Source organism: Nicotiana tomentosiformis, chromosome 9, assembly GCF_000390325.3.
Source record: "Nicotiana tomentosiformis chromosome 9, ASM39032v3, whole genome shotgun sequence".
NCBI lineage: Eukaryota > Viridiplantae > Streptophyta > Magnoliopsida > Solanales > Solanaceae > Nicotiana > Nicotiana tomentosiformis.
Genome location: NC_090820.1, coordinates 52,211,802 through 52,230,815, shown reverse-complemented (window position 1 = coordinate 52,230,815; position 19,014 = coordinate 52,211,802). Strand labels below are relative to the sequence as shown.

The 19,014-nt window shown below is 36.4% G+C and overlaps 2 protein-coding genes across 2 annotated transcripts; one reads left to right on the top strand and one right to left on the bottom strand.

The window, feature by feature from the left end:
• Positions 1-5,065: 5,065 nt before the first annotated feature.
• LOC104113379 (J protein JJJ2) lies at positions 5,066-7,597 on the top strand. The gene is made up of 4 exons (XM_009623521.4): positions 5,066-5,426; positions 5,902-5,953; positions 6,025-6,092; positions 6,884-7,597. Exons 1-4 carry the CDS (start codon positions 5,274-5,276, stop codon positions 7,403-7,405), a joined length of 795 nt encoding a protein of 264 aa, XP_009621816.1. The 5' UTR covers positions 5,066-5,273; the 3' UTR covers positions 7,406-7,597.
• On the bottom strand, positions 7,594-13,028 carry LOC104113380 (pumilio homolog 24). Its single transcript, XM_009623522.4, has 17 exons — positions 12,725-13,028; positions 12,436-12,489; positions 11,672-11,733; positions 11,469-11,550; positions 11,261-11,384; positions 11,073-11,156; positions 10,764-10,878; positions 10,190-10,340; positions 9,996-10,109; positions 9,829-9,900; positions 9,616-9,666; positions 9,473-9,523; positions 9,273-9,380; positions 8,908-9,099; positions 8,589-8,663; positions 8,097-8,344; positions 7,594-8,014 (listed from the first exon to the last, which is right to left on the bottom strand). Exons 1-17 carry the CDS (start codon positions 12,956-12,958, stop codon positions 7,903-7,905), a joined length of 1,929 nt encoding a protein of 642 aa, XP_009621817.1. The 5' UTR covers positions 12,959-13,028; the 3' UTR covers positions 7,594-7,902.
• Between the last annotated feature and the right edge of the window lie 5,986 nt (positions 13,029-19,014).

Here is a 19,014-nt window from a genome sequence, read left to right as displayed (position 1 = left end):
TGTCGCAAGTCTAGTTCGAATCCATAATTTGTTACAAAAAAAAGGAAGGAAGATAAAGTAGTTTTCATTCATACTTAACAAGGTTCATTGCAAACGAGGTATAGCCTCAAATAGAAAACACATGAGGAAAAGTAGATGAAGGAGGGAATGAAGATAACGAACCTTTTTCCTTTGTGAATACTTATGCGTTACCTTCAGGTTTGAACCCCTGATAGATCCTGTGATCTTAGATTTCTGCCACCACTTCGCGCGTGCGCTTGTCCCAAGTTGGGCCGAATGTTTGGAGGCTGGTGGCCTGCTTCCATTTCCTAGCAAGTGTGGCTGACGTCGAGTTCTCTCTCCCGTACCTTCTGTACCTCTTTACTCCAAAGCCGTTTAGGGGGAGAATTATTTCGATGGATAGTCGGGGTACACGAACTCTCGTGGACTTTGAGGACAATCACAATAAGGGTTGGTTCGGCCAGTTTGTTGTAGTCCCTACTTGTGAGTTGATTCGGCCTGAGTACGAGCTTATCTCGGAGAACGACAAATGTGAGGACACTTCCTCTTTATTGGCTCATATCTTTCTTTCATTTTCTTTCTAAATCCATTATTTTCATTTTCTTGTTCCCTTATTTGTAGCCATTAGTTTCGAAGAGCATTCTGAATATTGAAGAGTGGGTCATCTTAGCAACCTCCTCTATAACTGAGAGATCTTGGAGGTTTATATCGATAGTTTTTGGGATGGTGAGCAAAGGAACATGGTAAGCATTTGAACCAACTGCTTTTCTATTGTTTGGCTCGTAGGATTTCGTGCCCTGGTATTGTTTTGCTTATTTCTTCTCTAGGTATTCCTCTGAGGAAGGCAACTCCACAAGTATTGATCAAGCTCCCCACTTCCATTGACTCTGCCATGGAAAGAGTCAAGCAACTCGGCATTGAAAAGAAGAGAAGACTCGTCAGCTTCTACTTTGGTAGGCCTCCCAAGGATCAAAATTTTTGATAGGGACTAATGGTGTCCAAGGCATCCCCTGAGTCGCCCTTCAAACCAAGCATCCACAAGACACCACCACCATAGTAGTCGAGGATGAGGGTTCGGAGTTCCTTGGTTCAGAGTCCCGTGGCTTGGAGCCAGTATGAATCCTCACTTGGATCGGGGGAAAGGAATTGCTTAGGATGTCCCACTGGAAGACCTATTCGTTCACACCTACTGGATCCTTCAGCTCAGTGCCCTCCTCTCACTGGTTCTTCGACGAACGCTGGTACCTATCTGATTTTTGATCAATGTGCTGGAAGGGGTCAATATCCTGAACCATTCTGGTGAAGGGATGGTGTGTCTAGAAGGGTTGATAGGTACCTTGGAAAGGAAAGTGATATCTGCTCAATCCGGAACCACGCTGGCAAACAATGTGCTTCACTGCACCCTTCGAGTAATGTTTTCAACCTTTTGTCTTTTTTTTTCTTTGTTCGACTTGTATGTAAGGCCAAATTTCTCTTGTGCAGGCGAATTATATCTTGATCCATATCTAGGATATGTTCTCCTTTTGTGAGAGAACCATAAAAGTATTGAGGAATAATGCTAAAGATTGGGAAGCCCACTGCGCAAAGGCACTCACAGACAAAGGCCAAATTTCTCTTGTGCAGGCGAATTATATCTTGATCCATATCTAGGATATGTTCTCCTTTTGTGAGAGAACCATAAAAGTATTGAGGAATAATGCTAAAGATTGGGAAGCCCACTGCGCAAAGGCATCTATTAGCTGTTAGCCTGTTTGGCCAAGGATGACCTGAAAAAGCTGAAGAAGTAGATCGATAAGATGGGCACCACATATTGTGGCAGTGTCGAGCACTTGGAGTCATCTCTGGTTGAGAAAGAAGCACAAGCAAACAAGTTGGTTGATGCTAATGCAACACTGACTTACAACCTAGCTCGAGCTAGGCTCCGTGTATTATACCTTGAGCAGGCCCTCAGGTCATGGAAGGACTCAACCGAGGCCCAACATGCATAGGTGAATAGGTTACAGGAAGAGAGGGATGCCATGGCTCGAGCGCTTGATACGATGAGGTTGCAATTGGAGCTGGCACATAATGTCATCTTTCTGCAGTCCAAGTTATCCACATTGGAGGGCGTCCATGTAGGAATCCCCGACTTGGAGGAAGAAATAGAAAAGACAAGACGGGCCGTGGAGGAAGATAAACTTAATCTTAATGCAGCCTCTCCCAAGAGAGGACTTTCGGAGGATGAAGAGCTTGCCAACCTTTTGGAGGACACCGAAGAAGAACCTTCTAGGTCGCGCCTTGACCCGTCGACCCCTTTGAAGTCGTTCCGGATTGATTTGATAGGTTTCGGCGTCGAATGTAGAAGCTCGAATTGGGGTTATTCGTGGTTTTAGCATTGTTTGATGTGATTTGAGGCCTCGAGCTGGTTCATGTTATTTTTTGGGACTTGTTGGTGTGATTGGATGGGGTCCCGGGGGCCTCGGGTGTGTTTCGGGGTGGTTTCGAACAAAATTTGGATGAAAAGCTGTTGCTGGTGCTGGTGTTGTCTTTCGCGAACGCGTTCACGAAGAAGGATTTATGGGCTGGTGGATTTTTTCCTACACGAGGTGGAATTCTTTCGTTCGCTCGAGGAACATGAACGATAACACAGTCACCCCAGTGGCAGTCACAGAGAATTAGGGAAATATGTCCATCATGAACAAAAGAGTCTATGTTGTCAACATGAGAACTCCCAAATTGCCCTGACGCTTTATTCCATGCCTCAATGACCCCCTCGAAATCCAAATATTTAGGGAGAACCTCCAGGACTGAGGGCTCGGAACTTTAAAGTTCCCCTATCTGCCATTGTGAGATTTGGGGCCTTCTCCTTCACTTCAAAAAGAGCAGCATATGAAACACTCGCAGAAGTAGCAGGTGCATAAGTAGGGGGTTTTCTGGTAAAAGTGGAGAAGTGCATGCAGCTAAGGGTGTTGAGGGGTGGTCATTTGCTAAAGGAAGGTCGAAATTTTAAGAATCCATGGGAATAATGAAAGAGGAATTGAGAAATGAAGGACCAATGGTAAAGCTAGTGAAGCAAAAAGGAAAATGAAGGAAAAGGTCTGGAGAAGAATTTAAAGCTAAAAAGGAGGCCCATAGCTTGGTATATATAGGCAGGAAACTCTGCCATTCATAATCGACAAAATTGAGAAGGGTTCTTATCATAAGTAATCATCATTGCCTAAAGACTGTAACAGATGAAGAAACAAATGGAAGGCAGCCACATATCCTAGTACATTAAATGTGGACTATGCGTGAGTCACATCAGTGTTAAAGATTGAATTTTGTTGAAATTCCTTTCTTGTTAAAGAAGGATTCTCAGGAAGATTGCCACCTACCAAAAGATTATCACTTATCAGGCATTCATTGTCGAATCGCCCGACAAGTGGGGGAACTGACTATATTGATAAAATTTACCCTCCACGTAGTGTGCCCGAAAAATCCCTTGTGGCAAGAGAGACACAGAAATCGAGATAGATGATGGGATCCACTATTGGGTTCGGCAAACCCTCTTGCTCCGGAGATAGTGGTTATCGGAAGGTCAAACATTTGAAAGGTGAACGTGCATTCCCGGAGACTCAGTTAACCACGCCCAGAGATTTGGACATCGGACGTTACGCTGAGACGGCTACCACTATCGAGGATATCGCTCTCAACTACCTAACCCCTGGCGCGCTGGCCCAAAACTCGAAGCGGCAACGCTTCCTCTACTACTAGAAATCCCGTCCTAATACTTCGAGAAAGGGGCATATGAGAAAAGAAAGAAAACTCTCTTTACACACAAAATCATCTTGTTATTAGAATCTTTTTAAATAGCTTTGTAACTCGATCATTCTTGCTATCGGGGATTGTTTGGAGATTGAAAATCAAAAAGAATCTCCTCTGCCTTATCAATCTGTTTAGTTTATTCCATTCTTTCTTATTTATCATTGTTTATTATTTGTGAATATCTTAAATCAAACAAAATGCTAGTGGCCCTGAAAAATATTAATTCAATTGTCTATTCTCAAAATGAGTTTTTGGGTCAAATAATTTACATGCCAACCTACGAACACACTTCCAAGAAAATCCTTGCACTACAGAAATAACAAATTTTGCTAAACTATGAATAACATAATTAAAGGATCCGAGAATATATAAAAAGTCAACTTCCTCAAAGTAGATGACACTTGCCAAATATCCTTAAGTCCAGAATATTACGGTTTAGAATTCACCTTTCACCCAGTATGTGCTTTTTAAATAATATTGCCATTAGTAACTTTTCTCATTTATTCCTTTACCAAACAAGGATACGGAAACTGACAATCACATGAAACATCTACTTCTGTCGATGTTCCAGCAAACAAGTCCACGGGAAAGTAAATGAGGTGAACAAATTATTTTGCTTCATTATTAATTGAAAATGAATATTCGCATCATACTGTAAGATTATAATTTTAGCAAACTTGGCATGAAGAATCCATCTTAGATGATTCAATGTTTAAATTATTGTATATACTTACTCATGATTTCATTACAGATTTAGTATCATTACTTTCATTGAAGTTAATAGGCAAATATTTATTTGATTTTATGAATTCAAGTATATTTGGACTTCGGTTTTACCTGGTATATAGTTGTCGTAAAATGATTTGCATAACTTAGATTTGTTAATACAAATTATTATATTGATTAATTTCCTAGCTAAGAAAAAATATTTTAGCAACATGGTAAAACAAATGAAAACTTACATACAATTTTGAAAATATATTATATATCTCTATATACAATAGTAATAGACACAAAAATCTCTATTGATAGGTATAAAAATAGTCGTCCTTAAATAGGAAATATCAACTGACTAAACGGTATTAGACATATAATACGTTAAGAAAAGTAGGAAAATATTCAAAATTAACATGTCGCTCGGTATAACATGGACTTGGTTAAGCAAGATGTTAATTAGCCCAAGATCAAACCACGTACGTGTCAACACTAACAGTAATCATACTCGCCCTCTTCTTTTACTTCGTCCCAACAACTGAACAACTTTTGAAAAACAAATCTATAGTCCCCGCAAACTGTGCGCTTCTTTTTCTTAACCGCTCCACCCATTCTTAAATTATATTAACGCTCTTAATCAACTCTCGCTATACTCTATACATATTCCACCTATAATCATAATTAATCATCATTGCGTTTGAATATTTGGTATAGATCTTCAAGTAATAATAACCACAATTATCATTGCATTTGATTATTCAAGAATTGCATTCGTCATGGGAAGAAGTAATGGAAATGAATCTGCAGATGCAAAATGGCAATTGGTCTCAGAAATTTGTAAACTCTCTAAAGGGATGATTCCTTGTTCCCATCAATACCTTTTGTATCACAGAGATTCGGCATTCATCGACTGGTATCTTGTTCTTGATGTACGTGTATTTTCTAGTTTCTTCTCTTTATTGACATGCGATGCAAGTTCCCTATTGTGTTTGTCCTTCTTTCTGTGGTATAGAGTTTACAACAATTTGTGGAAGGCTAATAAAACGGGCAGCAATAGTCCTATCAGATCACTGGAATTCTAAACTCGTGACACTATAATTCAAAAAATATGACTTCGCCACTAATACTAATTTTTCCTACTAGGGACTTAACTTGTGTTGTTGTTTTTTTCACATTGTTAACAAGGAAATAAGAGATGTTCAATTGGATGGCTGACCAGGAAATAGAAAATTCAATTACATGATAATTGCCATGAGTCTAATTGAATTTGAACTTGTGTCACTGTAGTTCTCATTGTAACTTCTTGGTCATGGGGTTATCTCTTGGGACTCATCATCTTGTGTTATCAGGTTCTTTGTAATTGGTTTTATCAAGAATTTTGATGGTTCTGATTTCTGAGTTCAGGTCGATGAGAGTGATGGAGCAGATGTCATTAAGCAACGATATCGTAAACTAGGTACAACTAATTTGCAAGATTTATAGCTCAGATTCTGGTTATTATGAACTTTTAATTAAGTTTGATTGTAGCTTTGCAGCTTCATCCTGATAAGAACAAACATCCCAAAGCTGAGATTGCATTCAAGTTGGTTTCCCAGGTAGGCATATGAACTTTGGTTTATCATTTTCTGTATTAATTTTAACTTTCATGCTCAGTCCGTGGTACTTTTGGCAATGGACTATGATTCAAATCCCTCATTGTGATATTGTTGATGATGCAAGAACCAAAAAATCATGCTCAGTTGGATACTTGGAGTAGTTTTAAAGTTTTTCTCTACTCCCTTTCTCTTTAAATAGCTACTTCTTTTATTTTCTTTACCCCTATATTCTTGGGAAGGATATCATTTACGCACTCCATGATTTGGAAATTTACGTGCTTTTCGTTACTAAGTATGCTAAAAATAAAGTGCTTTTGTGTTACAAAATTGTTGATTAAGAAAGATTTGTACTACTCATTTAATAGAAAAGGCTTTCTTCCCAAAATAGTCCTGACGCAACACTTTGGGAGATAAATCGTAGCCCCTTATCCTCAAGTCTTTGATTCCTCCATGTTTGTCCTTCCTAACTAAAATTTTAATGATGGAGGAACTTCGAGTTTTTTTAACATGTATAATTGTAGGCACTTGTTATATAGGAGTATGATTTATGAATTTAAACTCACTAAAAGTGTAAGCTTTTATCTAAGACGTGTCCTTCACTTGAGTAAAGATCAGGAATGACGCTAGCAGCAAGCTTCCTTTTACCCTTTATCCTTTTTAAGATTGTGCTCCATGTTTGTAAAAGAAAACTGATGAATAGTGTCCCTGTTTCCTTATTTTCCCTTTCGAATAATTAGCTAAGACAAACAGATAATTACCTAAACACCAAAAGAACTCATGTTTTGGTACAGGCATATGTTTGCCTGACAGATGAAGCAAGCAGAGAGACTTTTGAAGCAGACAGAAGAAACCACCACATATGCCCAAAGTGTCACATAAAATCAAGTGAAAAGCCTCCTAGACATGGCAATGTTGCAAAAGTGGCCAAAACATTTACTACTAATGAAGAGGCACGGCCAGTTTCCAGAAGCATTTCACGTGTTAAACAACTTAAAGCCAGATTTATGGAAGAAGTTGCAGTTATAAACACATGTCTGAAGGCGAAATCTCCATGTACTTGCTCAACAGAAGCTCAGACTTTCACGAGACAGAATGAAATACCAATCTTCAATACATTTAATTATGAGTTACAAGGCTATCCTCATCCTAGCAATTATAGGAAGTTGCTGCATAGATTTCAGGAAAGAAGCATTGAGAAACATGTTTCTAGTAGTCACGACTGTAGCTATCCAGTGTTTGAGCTTAGATCAGAAAGGGAAGCATATGTAGATAGATTTAATAGAACCGGCTCTAAGCATAAGTTCTACAACTAGCAGACACCATGATGCACTTTTCATCTCCTTTAAGCTGTCATTTAGTGTTTGGATCATACTACGCTGAAAATATACAACTTACAGCTAGCAATGAATGCTTCATTCAAGTTTTCAACCTGAGTTTCCCTATACTTTTCTCCTTTTGTAATTTCTCCATGTTGTCATAGACAAATCAGGACAACTTCAAACACCTCCAAAAGATGTTTCTTAATGATAAAAAGACGAGCTTTACTGAATATTAGGAAACAATGCAAGACTTTAACATAACAGTATATGGTACAACCAAAAGAAAAATTAAAGATTCTTTTATCGTATCATCTATTCATTGACTTACAGAAAACTTCATCTTTTGAGTGTGAAGACATTTGCCAGGAACTCATCCTATGCGCTCCTTGATCACTATAATAACCTTGGACATTGGAGTCCAAATGCTTGATCAATCTAAACAAGATCATGGACTTGTCTTCCTCATTATTGGCTCATTCTGCTTTAGCAGATCATTTGGCTAATTTGAGGATACCATCATCTACCAAGGGCTGAACTTCCTTCTTCACAAGCTTGTGTACCTTAGAACTTGAAGTTTCCAACAGTGCACTAATCACTTTCGCACTGCAAATTGTAAAAGATGTCAGAAAGAGGTTTTTCCTCTGCAAATTTGCTTGAAAGGAGGAAATGAGTTCAACAAACCAACCTGTGGCCTTGAGCCCAAATTGCGCATTTCCCTTTCAGGGCTTTCTCATACAAAGTGCAAGCAAAAGAAGGGGAGTCCAAGATCAGTTTTCTGATGGTCCTGCTAGAATGGAAGTGTTCAAGGAGATGTTCTTTATCTGATTCCTCCACTTTAGGATGTGCTGCCAGAGTTGCTATAGCACCATGTAAGGTTTTCAACTTTCCATCTAAAGTTGCGTGAAGGATGCTGTCTGCACCTTCCATGGCGACCTGTATTAAACAAAAATGAGTGTAAGTATATTCTTGATAGCAAAACAACATATTCAGCATGTTTCAAGCAGTACAGTAGAAGTTTGGAACAAAGTTTATTTTCTATAGGACCAAAAAAGATATATGTATAGTTCAGGAAAGAAATCCAACATTTATTCATGAAAACTAGTTTAGGACAGAGTGGTATTTAAAGGTTATGATACATTGAAACTGCAATAAGTTTATTAAATCAACAGGGCAATACCTCATAAATGACCTCTTTACCAAAGTTTGATTTTAGCAATTCCCCTGCCATCTCACAACATGCATCGATGAGTTTCTGCAATATTGATCAGGAATGACTTGGTAAAGGGGATAAAGTTGAATACATAAATGACAGGACAATACAGAAGACATTTCATTTAAAACAAAAGGAGACAGCGTTCAAAGAGCTTTGAGAGTTGAAAAGAGTGGCAGAAGGAAAGGATCACAGAAAGTGAAATGGGCAAGGCAGCAAGCTTGATAACTGAGAATAAAGAACAGCTCTATAGAGATATATGAATGAGAGAGTAGAAAATATTGACCTCAGCTAGCCCACTGTTGACCAATAATTCTTGCCGCCTTGTAAGAGGATCCTTCTTTCCTCCTTCGTTCAAATGTGAACTTTGGGTGGCATCGGCTGCAGCACCTGTGTCACAGCTATCTTCTTTATCAGCTTCACCAAGCCCTGAAGCTTCTGTTTCTTCATCCAATGCAACATTTACATCTGAGGGGCTCTATCAATTTTTAATTTCAAAAATAAAAGATCATTAAATTTAGCTGCACAGCTTACAACACTTTTCAGAATTTCATGAAAATCTCCTTTTATAAGGTAATGGTGTTTGGGATCGAGGTGTAGTTGTTGTTGATAAGATAATGGTATAATTTCACAAAAAGCTTGAAAAGATACCTTGGTGACAAGCGAAGGAACAGATGAACCAAGAGCTACTAGCTCATCAGGGCTGAAATGGCGTGAGCTATTTGGATGCAGTAATTGCAACAATGGGCGTCTACCATTCTGTGACAGCCAGAACCAACAAGCACAATAATAAATTCACAGGACGCATTGCCAGGGGGCAGAAGATTTTATACAGCAGATGAAGGATAAACCTGATCTGAAAGAAGCTCCGTAAGGATTCCTTCAAGCTCACGAATGATAACCTGCAAAGAGTTCAATGTGACCAGCTTTAAGAGTGGAAATCTTCATAACAGGCTGCAGCCTAGATAAGTTAGGAAAAGCAGCAGGAACAAACCTTTGATAAAAGTTTCGTGTCATCAACAATTGAAAGGATGGAGACGAGCACCTGAAAGTTTTTGAGAATGGAAGCCGTGAAACTAATAGAATAATAAAAGTACTATACAAGTGAGAGACAGTGGCATGGATGAAGACTGGAAATATCTGAAAGAAATCACAATGGACACAAATAGACCAAAACACATGGCAAATGCAAGAAAATCAAGCTTACCAAAGTCCCACATTTATCCCGAGCTATCTTTCCGACCTTGTCTTTCATCCCTTTAATGATTTTCTTTCGGTCCTAAAACAGGAAGGTTCCAAAAGGAATTTGAAATAAGTTCACTTACAAAAAATCCACTAGGACATGTTTAGGATATATAAAGAGTGCTCCAAAACCTTTGCAGTCCCATGTTTGATGCAAAATATCCCAATCCTGGATCCATCCTTTGTGTGAATCATTCGAACAAGGTCTGGACTTGACAACTGCTGGATTACATCTGCAGCAGAAGACTTGGAACAAACTAAAATTTAGAAAGGGATGATTCAGAATAAGCCAACTCATTAATTCCTCATTAAGGTTTCTGAGGTACCTGATCAGCAATAGTTAAGTACTCCACAAGTGCCCTGTGTATAATTGAGTGGTCTAGTATTCCTTTCTCCAAAATAGGCTGAAGTACAGAAGTCATGTGCCGTATGACTGAAGTCTTTTGAAGCTTTAGCGTGGATATAACATCAACTATTCTGGAAGTGTCATAAAATGTGAATGGGGGCTAAATCAGAAAGCAAATGCATTCGTAAAGTTAAAAGATGAGATACGATGTAAAGTATACTCTTCATAAGAGAACCAATATGATCTAATATTAATTGTATGCAACACGCTTTGTTTTTTCGCACCAAAGTTTGCTATCAATACACAGAGGAAAGGCGATTACCCATTTACTCAACAATATCAAATGAAGGAGTAACAGTAAAAGGATACTTCCTTGAGAGAAAATGACATGCAGAGAAACAAAAAAAGTATCATAAGGATCCATCACAAAAAAAAGTGTCATAAGGATATCCCTGTAGAAGAAGTAAAAACATGCCCCAAGCTGACACAGAAAACTATTTAAATAGCCAAAAGTACATATGCAGCATGCCATCATTAACAGCTTGAATTTTTACCTTGCTTCCTTCAGTGAGGTCAAATCTTTGAACAACTGAAGCTCGGGAGAATACAGCTCCATGAGAAGAGTTTGTTTCTGAGCTGCATTTCCCAACTGATAAGCATGTTCAACAACTGCAACAGAAGCAGTGGTATTAAGGGAATTATTGGGGGGGGGGGGGGGGATTTATCCCAAAATTATGGCTTGCAACAGCCGCAGGAATTGATTTTTAAACAGAAATGCAGGATCAGACAAAATAGATCAAAAGCTGAGAGGTAAAAAATTAATCAAAACAAAGTTCACAACAATAGGAACCACGTTATCTTACCAAGTGAACCAACCATATGCCTAAGAAGAGTAGCAACATGCCCATGAAGAGAGGAAATAAACTCCGCCAGTTGCTCCTTGGATGCTGCAAAGCACAAACGAAGCAGTTAAAAAGACACGAAAGACGTTTTCTCTGTTTGAGTTGATCAAATTGCTCGGAAGAATAATTAGTAACTCAATCCAGATTACCAGTATCAAGCATCTTTGTCACCAGATGAACTGCATAGGTATTGCTGGCAAGAGTGATAAAATGAGGCCGAATCTCCACAAACACAGCATTTCTTTCATCTTGTGTACAATGTTTCACACAAGTCTAATGTTAACAAAAAAGAGTTAATAAAACCATATGGAGCATCATAAATCATTGTCATCAACAAGAAGAAAAGGGAGGATGAACCTGAAGAACACGAGAGGAAACATGGGAGCTTGCTATTTCAGGGATCTTCCCTTTCATTTTCTTTAAGGCATCAGTCACCAATCTGCATCAATGGATAAAAAGATTGAAAAAAAGACATTATAAAGACTGAGTAACAAATAAAGTACGATCTTCCTGCAAGATTCAGGATCAAATCAAATGTTTGAAGTTATATGACAACACACCTTGATCTTTCTTCTTTTGCAATATTTCGAGTTCTCATCTTCTCCCAGAGTGATGCGAGCTCCTATCAAGAGACCAGTGGTTGAATGACTAAGCAATTAAATATGATAACACAAACAGTTGAGCCAAACAAACAATCAACTATTAGAGTCTTCATGAAGCCATGTTAAGGTTGAAGCACCATTGTGATAAAAAATATTTCAATTAAAATTTTAGACACAAATTGTATGCCCCCGAGGCCATCAGATCAAATCCAGTTTCCCCACCAACCCCACTGGTTTATTTGTAAATTCAAGAAATCCTTACATTTCCTATAAATAAGTTAATGAACATATTCCACTAGGATAATAAGATTGAACAGAAAATTTTTAAGAAAAAAATATTAAGATGAAAAGAAGTGTAATAGCAGCAGTAAAGCATAAACTGATGACAATATAAAGATGAAAAGCTTGTTAAAGTTGAAATTTAAGATAAAGGTGCCATTTATTACTATTATCATTACCATTATTGATAAACAAAAAGGCCGTTTACAGATATCATTTTATCTTGGCTTTGTTTAAAGATGTAGAGAAATGGCATCTTTATCTTGACAAAATAAAAATGTCATGTTTTAACATCTGTAAACGAAACCGAACTAAAGATTGATTCATCTTTCTTTCACCATAGCCATCAGAAAGATAAAATAGCTTTGGTAAATTTCAAAAAAAAAAAAAAAAATTAGTCAGCGGTATTAAAAGTTAACTTAAATCTTAAAAGAATGTAGTACTTGCTCCAATGTGTAATGTTTCTTCCTCTTCTTCTTCCTTGCTTCAGCTAGCTCCTGCAACAAAACCCCATTATTAACCAAACACTAATCAAAAGGACATTTTGCAGCTCAAAATTATTAACTTTTCAAATTATAGCAAATATTAAGAAAATAAAACGATCTTGGGACTGAAATTTCAATCTTTTCTCCATTTGCATTTCCCCCCATTGCCAAAACTTTAACGAAACTACGAAAAAAGGCGAACCTGGGACTCGTAAATATAAATGTTTCAACAGAAAAAGTAGCGTACCTTTGCCTGTATACGACGCTGTCGCTTGGTATCAACTGGGTCGTTCCCAACATGAGGCTTAGGTTGTTGCTTTTTATCTCCCGGCTTTGAAAATTTATTATGGGGTTTCTTCAGAACCTTAGCTGGAACACCAGTTGATGATTTCAGTTTCTTGGGAGTTGATTTCCCTAAGGCGGCTGCCGGAGCATGCTTTCGCTTTTTGGAGTCGTCTCTTTTTTGGGGTTTTGCTGCCATTGCTGTTTACTCTGAGATTCAGCTTCGCTATGGTCTGTGAGTTGGGGTTTTGCAAGGGTTTTAGTTTGTGGGTTGGGCTTTGCAGGATGAAAGACTTAAGGGCCGTTTGGTTCAAAATTATGTGGGTTATTCGATATAAATTTTGGCAGTTATTTTATACTATTTGGTTGGAGTTATTAGCTAAAATTGGTAGTATTGTTTTTCTATCAAAATCTAAATATTGTTATGAAAATACTACAATGTGGATATCAATTTATTACTATATTGTAGATAATCTTACTGAAGAATATTATCCATTTAGTACTCTATATTGAAGTGTATCTACAAGCAGCTTATACAGGCAGATTGCAAGCAATTCAATGAAATGACTTGCAGCAGTTTCTTATTAAACAGGCAGGTTGCGAGCAGCTCATGCAGATAGCTTACAAGCAGCTCAAGAAAAGTCTCGCAGTTGAAAAGCCTCACACCTTCTTCTTTTCTTCTATAAATATAAGAGTTTTCAGTTCATTATGTACATCAATTTGAAGTTGAGTAATATATCAATCTCTCTCTATACTTGTCTTTGGTTAATTTACTTTATAATCTTTATTTTATAACAAATATAACTTATTACATATAAAAAATAGGATAAATAATTCCAAAATTATAATCTTGGGATATCCTAATTTTCAAAAAAAATAACTCCTACACATTGTCTTGCCCGTGATGGACCAAAATATAAACCCTAAAATAAGTGGTCGATCATTTGGTTTAGAAACAATAAACAAATTCGGCACAAAATGTAATACACAGATTAGTAATAAGGATTACAATATAAATATTATTTTAATTGAGGTTGTCGCATCTAATCTTAAAGCGGGTTTAAAATAAAGTATTACATCAAATATTTTCAGGGGTAAAAAAGAGTTGCTACCTAATAAGTTAACAAGGTGTATTAACCACCTATTTATTGCTAATTGCATTGATTAATTCCATTAAAATCTACAAATTTAAAGATCTAGGTAAGGGTTCAAATTAAATAAAAAAGAACGTGTTAGATACCTTTCAAAATCCACGTAAGGCGATTTCCATACTTATATTAATTGGAATTATATGATTAAGACATACAAGTTATTATTCTAAGTGAGCTAGGCATTAAAGAAACAAAAAATAATAAACAATAGAAAAGATAAACTTTAGATACAAATAAAGAAAGTTTTATACGATAAGCCAATTCGAGTACAAACTTTACATAAGAGAAAATAAGTAAATAATTTTGAAGAAAGAACGAATCTGAATTTAATAAAGGTTTAAATAAATACTTGGCTATCTTACGTAATAATATAGAAAGTTTTATACGATAAGCCAATTCGAGTACAAACTTTACATAAGAGAAAATAAGTATACAATTTTGAAGAAATAACGAGTCTAAATTTAATAAAGGTTTGAATAAATACTTAGTTATTTTACGTAATAATATAGATGTAACAAATAGAAATAATAAACATATAGACGAGGTTAAATTAATAAAAGTTAACTAAGGCTTTTTACCAATCAATCAAAGTGCAATGATTGATCAAGAAATTTGTCTATCTTATCCGGCTACTCTTAATTACCGCTACTAGTTATATTGTTTACTTAAAGCGCTTTCAGTGTGAAATCCTATTTCGTGGGGACAATTGTATTTATACTCAATTTTTGGGTCACAAGTTATACCTATTTTGCACAAAAAGTTTCAAGCTTACCTATTTTATGATCAACTTCAGACTTATTGGGTTATCTATACCCCTGCAGTTATATTTTGGGTTTAAATATACCCATCATTTAAACGGAGGGACACGTGTTATCGTCATGTTGGTCAATTCTAAATATCTCCTAATTAATTAAAAAGACGCATTAACCATACCCGAAAAATAATTATTTTTTTGTAAAAACTGGAAAAAAATGAAATTATTTTTACTAAAAACTTAAAAAACGAAAATATTTTTTTTTCAGTTTTTACAAAAAAACTACTTTAGAAAAAACTGAAAAATATTTTCTAAAACAAGGTTTTTGTAAAGACTGAAAAAAAAAAAAAAAATCAATTTTCTTTTTTTTTATAAAAATTGGAAAAACTGGTTTTTTTTTAACTAAAAACTGAAAAAATGAAAATATTTTTTTTTCCAGTTTTTACATAAAAACTGCTGTTAAAAAAAGCTAAAAAAAATTCTAAATAATATTTTTGTAAAAACTAAAAACCAAAATTTTAAAGTAATATTTTTGTAAAAACTGAAAAAACAAATATTTTCTTTTTTCTCAGTTTTTAGTTAAAAATATTTCGGTTTTTTCCAGTTTTTAATTACTTTAGAAAATTGCTTTTCAATTTTTTTTCCAGTTTTTACAAAAATATTGTTTTAGAAAATATGTTTTAGTTTTTTTTAAAGCAGTTTTTTTTGTAAAAACTAGAAAAAAATTATTTTCGTTTTTCAGTTTTTTGTAAATTGTTTTTTAGTTTTTTCCAGTTTTTACAAAAAAAAAAATTATTTTTCGGGTATGGGTAATGGGTCTTTTTAATTAATTATGAGATATTTAGAATTGACCAACAGAACAGCGACACGTGTCCCTCCGTTTAAATGAGGGGTATATATGAACCCAAAGTATGACTGCAGGGGTATAAATAACCAAATAGTATAACTAGGAGTATTTTTAGACCATTTTCGAAAGTAGAAGGGTATATTTGGACCCTTTGCCGGAAAAAAGTGCAGTGCACTTAAGGCCAATTAAGTCTAAAGTACAAAAACTGCACTTAAGATGCACTTAAGGCCAAATTGTTCTGAAGTGAAAAAATTACATTTTATATGCACTTAAGGCCAAATAGGTCTGAAGTGCAACCAATGTTTTCATGCACTTAAGGCCAAATAGGTCTGAAGTGCAAATTGCTTAGAAACAAAAACTTGTTCTTCGAATTTCAACAATGCAATACACGATTTACACCTAAATCTACTCCAAATGAGCTCAAATTTGAAACATAGCCTCCAAATATCATCAAGAACAAACTCTAATCATCAATTTGTCAAAATAACAATAAATCTAACAAAGTCATTTCGCAATCAAGAAGAAGAAGAAGAAGAAACCCTAAGCAGTATCAAAAATAAAGTGTCATAGTGTCACGACCCAAAATCCCACCACATGCGTCGTGATGGCACCTAGTCTCTAAGACTAGGTAAGATGATTACTTAAAACGATTAAGCTAGTTTTAACAATGATAATTTAAAACAGAGTTTAATGTGAATACCGAAATAAAGCAAAATAAGCCTACGCGATAATAATCATAACAACCTCCCAAGACTAGATAATATAGAGTCACGAACTCTAGCTGAATACATGGAAAGATCTCAAAGATCGAAATACAATATTGTTCAAATGACAAGCTCACAATACAATGAAAGGAAAAGGACTCCAAGGGATTGCGACGACCAATCAACTCTACCTTGAATTCTCGCGATCAATAAGCTAACTCTGCCCGAGTCCAATATCTCCAATACCTAGTTCTGCATAAAGATGTGCAGAAGTGTAGTATGAGTACACCACAATCGATACCCAGTAAGTATCAAGACTAACTTCGGTGGAGTAGTGACGAGGTACAAGTCAAGACACATACTAGTCAAAAATAACTTGTGCAGTATAGAAGTATAAAGCTAATAATGAAAGCAGGAATCAGTAAATGGCGACAAGAATCAACATATGATATAAACAGTAAAGTAATACGAACACCGTGAAAGTACCATTGAAACCAAATGAGGAAAACAAATAACAACCAATTAAATCAAGCCGTTCTAGCACAAGTTTCGCAATGTTACTCCGAGATACCTCATCTCATAATCACAAGTCACGAATCTCAAACCACAAATCATAAGCTCACGATAACTTGTGCCCACATGTCTAATCACAACCGCACGGATAACTCATGTGTCAATTCCCAATCCGCCCGACATGTTCACAGGCTCCCAATCACAATCCGCCAGGAATAGGCACAGGCTCAATATCAACATGAAATCAGGTAATACAAGAATACATGGGCATGATCAATAGATGTTAAGTTTCATACTCCCGAACTAGTATAAGTGGCATCCTAAGGCGTATACTTATACGAGTGTTCTAGTACAACTCAAGTCAATAAGTAATATCAAAGGCATCGAGTAGTTCATTGAAAACAACACCACAAGTCACGTAAGGTGTATGACATACACAAGGAGGATCACACTATCACACAAATATCATCAACATAATAACCCCAGGCCATCACACATCATCCCTGACATTGCCACCTTTATCTCTCTGATGGCCACCCATATTACTCCGCCTTGACAATATCATTAACCACATGTATCACTCTGCACAATAGCCACCCTTATCGCTCCGTCCGGATAATAACACAATAGCCACCCGTATCACTCCGTACAATCAACAGCAGTGAGATGCCACCCTTATGCCCCGCATAACAACCACAGTGAGATGCCACCGGTCACGATCCAAAATCCCACCACAGACGTCATGATGGCACTTAGTCTTTAAGACTAGGTAAGTCGATTACAATTACATTTCAAGCCATTTTATTTTTGAAACATATAATTTAATGCAAGAGTTGAAACCAAAAGCGGAAAATAAATATAACCACCTCCCAAGACTGGTAATACTGAGTCACGAACTCTAACTGAAAACATGCAATGATCTCAAGGATCGAATATACAATATTGTTCGAATAAGAGTTGATAATACAATAAAATGGAAAGACTCCAAGGGACTGCGATGACCAAGCAGCCCTGCCTTGAATTCTTGCGATCACACTCTAATCTCTATCCGAATCTGATATCTCCAATACCTAGCTCTACACAAAAATGTGCAGAAGTGTAGTATGAGTACACCACAGTCGGTACCCAGTAAGTATCAAGACAAACCTCGGTGGAGTAGTGACGAGGTACGGTCAAGACACTCACTAGTCTATTAACCTGTGCATTATAGCAGTATACAAAAATAATAAAAAACAAATAGCAGTGATGCCAACGAGGATCAATCAGGGATATGAACAACAAGGCAACAAGAACACCATAAATATTGCTCAAACGAATAAGGAACACAAGTACAACAAATTAATCTAAGTTCTTCAAATATACGTCTTTCAAATATAAGTTTTTCAAATAAAAATATTTCATTTAAAATCTTTCGAATATAAATCTTTCAAATAAATATCTTTCGAATATAATTCTTTCAAATAAAATCTTTTGAATATAATTCTTTCAAATAAAAGTCACTCTGTGAGACCTCATTTCATAATCATAAACCACGGGTTTCAGCCCACTTTCATATTTCTACGGCACCTCGTGCCCATATTTCTATCATAACCACACGAACAACTCGCGTGCCAATAATAAAATTATTATATTTTTTTCCCAACACCTCGTGCCCACATTTCATATCACATCTGCACGGACAGTTCACGTGCCAATAACATAATCATTATATTTCCCGGCACCTCATTCCCACATTTCATATCACATATGCACGGAAAGTTCACGTGCCAATAACATAATCCACCCGGCAATAGCCACTGGCTCATAATTTCAACATAGATCAGACTATTATTAAGTTTACCGAAACAACAAGTCAAGTTGCACAAGATATAAAAATAAACACAAGGAAAATCATAACATCACATGAAAATTACTAACGCAATAACCCCACATCATTATATAAAAATCATCAACAAAATAACCTCACCTCATCACATATCATCCCAGACAATAACCACCCTTATCTCTTATATAGCCACCTGTATCACTCCATATAATAGGCACCCTTATCCGTCCATCCTGACAATATCAATAGCCACCTTTATCGCTCCTATAGCCACCTTTATCTCTCATATAACCACCCTTATCTCTCCTTATGATAGCCTCATTTATCGCTCTGTATATTAGCCTCCCTTATCTCTCCTCCAAGACAATACCCAATACACATAACAATAGTGAAATGACACCCTTATGTCCGCATATTATCAAATGTGGAATGCCACCCTTATGCCCCTATAATAATAACTC